The sequence below is a fragment of the Gymnodraco acuticeps genome, unplaced genomic scaffold, assembly GCF_902827175.1.
Source record: "Gymnodraco acuticeps unplaced genomic scaffold, fGymAcu1.1, whole genome shotgun sequence".
Taxonomy (NCBI): Eukaryota; Metazoa; Chordata; class Actinopteri; order Perciformes; family Bathydraconidae; genus Gymnodraco; species Gymnodraco acuticeps.
This window is the reverse complement of record NW_022990565.1, coordinates 1,448,039-1,456,478: the sequence shown is the minus strand read 5'-3', so window position 1 is coordinate 1,456,478 and position 8,440 is coordinate 1,448,039. Positions and strand designations below refer to the sequence as shown.

Sequence of the window (8,440 nt, the reverse complement as noted above, 5' to 3'; positions counted from 1 at the left end):
GGGTCAAACAGCCTTCGGCATATGCATTCATGTGTAGTGCGCCTATTCAAACAAAATATGCATCTTTGTTTGGTTAACAAGTTTTCCCCTGATGGAGAAGATGAATGAGATAAACAGTCGGAATGGGCTCCAGCTCTACTGTTTCTTAAATTATTATGAGGATCATTAGAGATACATAAAGAAGGTTTGCACACAAAGCATTTGAATTGCCGCATAGCTGTTGCTTTCACTCAGTAAGGAACGGTAAGAAATACATGGGGTGGCTATAGGTCATGAGTTATTGCATTGATCTACCAATCAGAGGTTGCTTTGGATAAAATCGTCATGCAGCTAAAAATCATGTTATAACATCACACACCTTAGGGTGTAGGTGTGTGTCAACAATTCTGAGTTACTATTACAAGAAGGGGAAGCACATGTTTTTTTCTTACATGTTTAATGCCACATACTTCAGGAACTTAAAAGGCCTCTCTGACCCTGGAGTACATATGTTGAGCCCTACTGGTTTATAAGAGTATCTGCTACTTGTTCAGATTTATTGCATGTTGTTTTAAGGAAGAGTTTGACATTTTTGATCAAACAAACAAGATATAATGTTATAATTAGCGAGCATTAGCGGTGTTGGTGGGCATATTTTCTTCCTGTTTCCACTCTTATAAGCTAAGCTAACCAGAGGCATGACATCAGTCTCTAACTATATTTTCCATGCCAAACTATCCCTTTACAAAACCACATCAGCAATGTTGCATGTTACAGGCTGATAACTCTAAATATTATACATTACTGCTGATGACTTTCCATACATGCTGTAGACTATTTCTGAATGCATTTGTCCAACTTGTAAGGCACGCATGTACTTTTCCATTCAGCATTCAACATTACTGTAGTTTCAGTGCAGTTTGCTAGGAGAAGTCCTTACAATAATTACAAACAATTACACAGACAGATATGCTGATAGAAATCATGGAAGTCTTAAAAGTCTTTTATGAGTAAGAAAAGACACACTCAATTTGTTTGAAATCTACAGCATGCAATGAATGGGCCGTAGGAATATAAAGTATACATTGTTTATAGTTACGGAGAAATACAGTCCTTTATGTGTGCGAGGATGTCCTGTATAAACTGCTTTTATGAAATATGTAGAGGCAGCTGTCGAGAAAGTCCCCATCCTGCATCGTTCCTGTGCTAGCTTATTTCTTCTCAGATATTTTGGGGATAAAAATGAACATTTATGTTGTAATTTTCTACTGCTTGCCAAACCAATTCAATCTTATTCAAAATGTGTAATATATGTGTTCCCTTTTACAAGCACTTATCGGGCAGTTCCTCTAGAACAACGATGTGCCGGCAGTCCAGCGAGCATGCATGTAAATGCAGGACTTCTATAAAGGGATATATCCTGTGTGTGTGTGTGTGTGTGTGTGTGTGTGTGTGTGTGTGTGTGTGTGTGTGTGTGTGTGTGTGTGTGTGTGTGTGTGTGTGTGTGTGTGTGTGTTGTGTTGTGTGTCTGTCTCTGGGCATCTAGTCGTCACTCTCGAAGGTGTGCAAGTATGTTTTGAGGCTCAGGGTGCTGGTGAGGGTGAGGTTTGTGGAGCGGTACAGGTCCAGGCCCGTCAGGATCTCCACGTCTCGGACCCGGGCCCGTGTGGAGCTGCAGGAGCTCCTCCACCCACTGAGACTCTTCTTCTGCACTCTGCAGAAACACACAGGAAGTGGTTAATCACTCACTGGGCACACAATCATTTCTGGTTGGCAGTTATCATGTAGCAATGAACGCTGACATAAAGGATGGAGTAGATATTTTATCAATAGAATGTTAAAGAGGATATATTTGCTCATTTTCAATTTCATATTTACATTCCGTGTCTCCACTGTGACATGTCTCCATGCTTTAATGTTCAAAAAGCTCTTTATTTTCAATAATAAGCAGCACCTCTTTTCACCCTCTGTCTGAGCCCAGTCTGCTCTGATTGGTTAGCTGGCCCACTCTGTTGTGATTGGTCAACCTCTTGGAGATTTCCCACCCTTTAGTCTATCACATACAATGTATTAGCCAATAGAATTGCGGATGTTAAATAGTGTTGTCACTTTATTGCAGAAGTAAACACAGGAGACAATGCTTTTCAAGCGGGGGGCGTAGTTTTAAACATAAAACTACTTCAGGAAAGAGATAACCCCACAAAGCCTGATAGGGCCTCTTTAAGTATAAGAGAAAAGATGCACACATGTTTACAGATTCCAGAGTACCATTCTGAAATGACTGGTACTTATGGAGAAGGAGGAGAATGAGATGGAGAAAAACATGTCCTAGGTGCAGTCCTGTTATGACTAAACTGGGCGGCCAAAACATACATTCTAATACTGGTTGGCTTTTTTTCAGGGGTGTAAGACACACCCCTGAAAAAAAGCCAACCAGTATTAGAATGTATGTTTTTGTCAACAAATGATCCAGCTTAGTGGAGGGTGTGTCTCCTTAGTTTCGGAATTGCTCTTTAGATCTCCCCTCCAGAGGTGTCTCCCATAAATACCTGCTACTGCCTAAAAAGATTCCCATAATGGGTATAGGGTTTCCCGGTTTGCCCAACGTAAATATGAAGTACACCCTGCAGATTTCGCAGTGATGATTATGTTATGTGATACTAACCTTAAGAGAACAGATTCTGCTAAGTGAAGACAGCAGCTCTGCAGACTCACTTAATATAATTCAATGTTATGTTACCAGCATCACCCTGTATTCAGAACTTTGGGATTTTAACCTTTGCAGACCATTTACATGCACAAAAAACCTATAGAACAGACTACAGGAGAGGGAAACCTCAAAAATGAAAATGAACACCAATTGATTTATTCTCTTAAAATATATCAAACTATAAATACGAAACAACACATTTAAAGTTTTGCACCTTTGCTTCATGAATCACGTTTAATGTATTTATGTATGAGCTAGGAGGAATTATTCTGATCCTAGCTGAATATTAAGTCTAGACAATGAATGTAATAATCACAAATGTACATTTCAAATGGTTTTCATTAAGACTGAGGAGGATGAGAAGGAGGAAATGTTTTACTGGATGTAGTCCTGTTACGACCAGGGTAGGACTTTCACGGCCATGGCTGTCGTTGCCCCTCGGTCTGGCCGTTATGCCCCACAAATAATTGTACGTCCTACGGCCACCATGGCCTTTGTGCCCCTCACACTGTTAAAATCTCTAAGTTGCTTTAAAAGCGTTATGCTGCGTTCACAACGGAGTATGCGAGTATTCGCATCGCTCTAATCGCTGGAGTTTCACTGCGGCTGTCAGCTGTGTTTACTCCTGTCATTCAAACAGGACGCGCTGGAGAGGGGGCGGGGCTTATATCCATCTAAATACTGTGGTAGACTCAACTACAACAAGATGAACATATTTTACCATGATTTAATTGTAATACACGTTTCAAAATGATGCCGAAGTAACAAAATACTGATAATGGTTAGTAAAAACCATGAATTAATGCTTTGACAAGCCTGCAGACAGACGGCAGGCCAAAAACCTTTGAAAATGCGTGTTTTCTGAATGGAGATCGGATTTTCGCTTAGTGGGCTAACTTCAGGGAAAACTCTGGGTTTCCGGTCCTACGACGCTGGTTCACTTCTTACCGGGCTAGATCTCCATGGTAACTTATGCTGAACGGCTAACCTGCTCCGGAGATGAAATGGAATGGAATATATTTGTTACATATTAATAGAATTTTAGATTTGATTTCGGATTTGTGAATGAAGTAGTAGATAGAAAACATACCAAACACTAATTATTCAAAGTAGAGTATTTTATTTTGTATACGGTAATACTAAGAAGGCATAGGCCTATATGATTATAATGTTTGACATTATTTATATTAAATAAGCGATTTGTTTTCCATGTCATTCGTGTGTTTTTCTTAGTTATTTATTTGTGAGCTCTAAATCCTAATGTTTCCCTCAATGGCCTTTGTGCCCTGGCATGTGGCCTTTGTGCCCTAAAAAATGTGTGACACCAAAGGCCAAATGGCCTTGCCCCTAAAATGACGAAATTCCAAGCCTGGTTACGACTAAAGTAGACGAGCAAAATATGATTTCAAATAATGCAGGGGGGTTTGTTTGTTACTGGCAATGATGCTTCAGATAACAACAACAAATGATTAGCTAAGTAGAGGGTTTGTCTCCGTAGTTTCCGATTGCTCTTTAGGTCCCCTCTCCAGAGGTTTCTCTCTCTTATACCTGCGTCCAGGTCTCCCGGTTTGCCAAAGTAAATACTAAATAGTAAATACAATTCCCTTAATTGCAATACCCTGCGGCCATGGCAGGAAGAAGTGTGTTATGGGGAGAGACAGAACAGGTTGTGCTAGCTGACAGCAGCTCTGCATGTCTACACACGACTCACACACTGTTATCAAATGTTATGTAACCCGCATAAGCCTGTATTCAACACGAGAGGTGAACATCTTGGAAAGCTGCTGCAAACAACATACAGTATGTAATATAAATATGCCCAGAACCCAAAAAAAAGCTTTTATTTATGCACCTTTCATTGATTAAATGTGTAAGACATTTAGCGATATTGTCAGCCTTATTTAACCAAATTATCTTAAAGTATACCTACTTTGCAACAGAAAGCTTCTGATTTTGTTATTTTGTCCAATATCCATGTCAAACTACTGATTTCAACATCAAGACTTTTCTTTCACATCCAAAATAATTTGGTGGCCATTTTCACATACAGACAAAAATAAGATTAGTCAAAGCCAGTGACGCCATGACATTGAACTAAGGTGTCATTCTCTAACGGCCCCTACACACGGCGGCGTGCGTTGCCGCTTCAACGCTTCTGCCCATTCACTTTGAATGGGGTGACGTCACGATTCCCCGAACTGCATTGTGGGAGCAAAGCGTAGCTTCTCTCGCGGTGCTCGCTGCAAAAGTAGAGCAATGTTCTACTTTTGCCGCCTCGACGGAGGCGTCAGCCAATTAAATCCCGCGTATGCAAATCTGACAGTACAAGCACTAGCCAATCAAACCGTGTGTATGTTGGGAGAGCCAGACCGCAGTTATTTCCCATATGTCAAAAAATGGAGGAGAAAATGACGGGCGGTAGGGAATCACCCGGTACTATATGACCAGTCCCTCTTTACATACAGGGATACAAACCGGAGGAGCCAGGCATGGGGGGAGGTGGCAGAGACAGTGGGTGAAACTGGTAGGTTTTCGCCTGTTTGGGGATTTTATATCCAGTTTACTTCGTTTGAATGGACAGCTAGCAAGCATAGACAGTATATTTAGCCAGCATGGATGTAGCATGAATGCTTTGCTTTGTATGTCCGGGGCGGGACATTCATGTGATTGGTTGTTGGTCGCGTTGCTCGCGTTAACTCCCCAAGCTCAAGACACGCCCACCGCCAAGCGGCAACGCACGCCGCCGTGTGTAGGCTCCGTAACTGTAGTGGCAAGGGAAATTGTTTAATGTATGTTGTATATTATGATGAAACGAAATATGTGTATTAACCTGGGAATTACAGTTGATCATTTCCACTCTTATGTACGGTTTGAGGGTGTGGGTCTGTCAACGCCTCATCTGCTTACTCACCTGTGTGAGTACTCAACCCAGAGGCTTTTAAGTGGGTGTGTCACCGGGAGGTGGTTTTCACGGGAGTAGGAAGTGTGTGTGGCGTGTGCTGGTATTATATATATAACAGTTTATTCAATATTCCTCAGTGAGCGTGTATAAATATGTGGAAAATACAAAAGGGGAATTAAGTGAAACATTAGCGTGGATATTGCATCGGCCCACCTGTAATCTACAACACGGGGTGAGATCATTTCCTTTGTGCAACGCCGACGATCCTGTTTTTCTCAATTAACTATAGTGGCCTGGATTAGGCTCTAAAGACAATTTTGGTTTATCGCCGAGCAGACTCTTGAGTTTTGTTTATGTTGTTGCTTGGCGGAGAAACTAATAAATGAATAACGCATAAAACACGTCTTTGTTGATTTGTGAATATGTGGGTTGAAATAGACAGTATAAAAATACATTCTCGTTGGGAATCTTTGTGGAAGGAGTAGCTTTTCCATTTATTATTTCTATTTTTCCAGTGTAGTAATATTTCATGTCAAGAACCCCTTGTGCGTTTAATTAACACAGCTATTTTTAATAGTTGATCGTTACAAGCCTATGCCTTGAAACATTTTTCATAGGCATAGGATGATGTTTATGATGAATGTTTGTTAGCATGCTTAGTGCTAAAACAAGTACAGCTGAGGCCAATGGAATGTCTCTAGTTTTGCCAGTATTGATGATCCTTTGGAAATAAACCACAGTGTTGGATAAACGGACGCTTTCACCATATGGTGGTTCTATAAAACGTAGGGTTAGGGTTTGGAAGTGAATTGCAATACCCTGCGGCCAAGGCCTATGTCGCAAACAAATTTGATGTGGTGGCGATAACTTTTATCACTGTTTTGAAAAAAGAGGCATGTCCCGTTATGCCATATGTTCCTGCTGTGTTTTTCCCTTTAGTCTACACACAAGTGCACAAAACAGTTATTTATGCACCTTGCCCTCAGGCAATCTAGAATTGAGAGCTGTTTCTGTTCAGAGTGAGTAATACTTACAGCTTTTGATCCACTCATTGAAATTCCCAGATAAAACATTCAAAATTAGCATTAGCTTAGCCAAGCTATCTGACTACTGGCTGTACCTTCGTATTAAATGGATAGACAAAATGTTCTCTAACTCTCTACCAGAAAACCAATAGGCTTATTTCCCAAAAGTCAACATGTATTTGCAATTATAAAATTAATAGTGTTAAATTGCAATTGAGTCATGCTTTGTATGACATATTATTGTGACAGCAGTGAAAAAAATAAATAAAAAATGTTAGAGAAATTATTTTCCGAAGAAAGGCCTCAACCAACTTGATCATGACAACCAGTAAATAATGACAAACTGTTTTTGTATTACTAATTGTGTGCCATACTATGTTTAACATGTTGATGTCATGAAAAGATTTCCCAATCTGGGATCAATAAAGTATATCTTATCTCCTAAATGTTATGAGCGATTGCTCATTGCGATGAACTGGTCCGGAGCGACGCTACTCAAGAGCTAAATGATTGTTTAACTAATCAGCATAAAATGACTGGACGTATTCCCGATAGTTTGTTCAGTTCACACAGTAGTTAGAGCAATAGGTCATGGTCTTAGTGAGCAATAACCAGTCACAGGGGCAATAACATGGAATGACAGCAAGATTAGCTTTGGGTAGGCTAAAGGTCAGTGTGTTATAATACTATCGTTAGAACATTTCCTCATAGTTTACAGTTCTCTGGTACTCTGCACCTCTTCTTGGTTGTGAGTGCAGGAATTGAATACTTTATCATAATTATAAGTCCCAATTACTCCTCTTCCATCTTTCCTTCATCTCTCTTTCAAACTGGAAAACCTGCAACAATGTAGCTGTAAACCAGCAGCAAATGTGTTGCACTTGGCTGCACACGTAACATGTTTTGGCTTATTGGCTTTCCTGTGAAAGGAAACAAAGGCTTGATTATATCCATGGTTCTGAAGAAACCAAACTACACCAAAGTGTTACTTCCCATCATCTGCAGCTGCAGATTAAGGAGGAATTAAGGAGGAATCTCCACAGTTGCAAGCAGATCTTCTCTCACGGTTGTTTATGTGAATCCAGGGACCTTAAACAAAGGATCCTATGAGCAAAACACTTAGGAACTGCAACATGTTGTAGGTAGAAGTAAACTGTATGGAAGGCAGTATTTCTCATGGTTAAGCATGTGCTTTTTCACGTAGTTGTCACTTAATGTTTGTGTAATAATTAATTTAAGAATGCATTTAATGTTGTAAGTATATATAAGGCTAAATAAATAAGTCTTCTTTTCTATATTTCTCTTATTGACAAAAAGACCCGAACTAACTGTCAAGTTGTGATTGGGTTTGTTTGATTGACTCCTGCCTAAACTTGAACAATGGCTTGATTCTTTCCAAAAGGACACATGGGACAACTCAGACTTGAATCTTTTCCTCTTTATTTGAGTGATGCAGATTCCTTTTTGCTTCATTCAGCTTCTTGTCAGCCTCTTGATGCTCATTTAGTCGTTTAGGTTGAAAACCTTTAACACAAAACATATTTTCATTCATTTTAGGCAAACAAACATTTCTATAAAAAACATGCCATCCTTTAACAAGCACTTTCTTTCCTGCTCCATAATCAAGTTTACAATTAAACTTAACATCTAATCAAAAGTAACTGCATCTCAACAAAGTCAATTATATTCCAGCATCTTATGTTAGAAATAATAATACATGTCATCAAACATGGTTAAAACAGACCTCCTCTCCTCTCCTCTCCTCTCCTCTCCTCTCCTCCTCTCCTCTCCTCTCCTCTCCTCTCCTCTCCTCTCCTCTCCTCT

At 40.0% G+C, this 8,440-nt stretch overlaps 1 protein-coding gene across 1 annotated transcript in view; it reads right to left on the bottom strand.

Moving 5' to 3' along the window:
- Nucleotides 1-419: 419 nt before the first annotated feature.
- Nucleotides 420-8,440, bottom strand: part of LOC117553725 (ectonucleotide pyrophosphatase/phosphodiesterase family member 2-like) — an 86,380-nt gene continuing 78,359 nt past the window's right edge. The window contains 2 exon segments of the mRNA XM_034227775.1: nucleotides 420-1,641; nucleotides 1,643-1,693. Coding sequence (XP_034083666.1) covers nucleotides 1,522-1,641; nucleotides 1,643-1,693 — 171 coding nt within the window. The 3' untranslated portion in view covers nucleotides 420-1,521.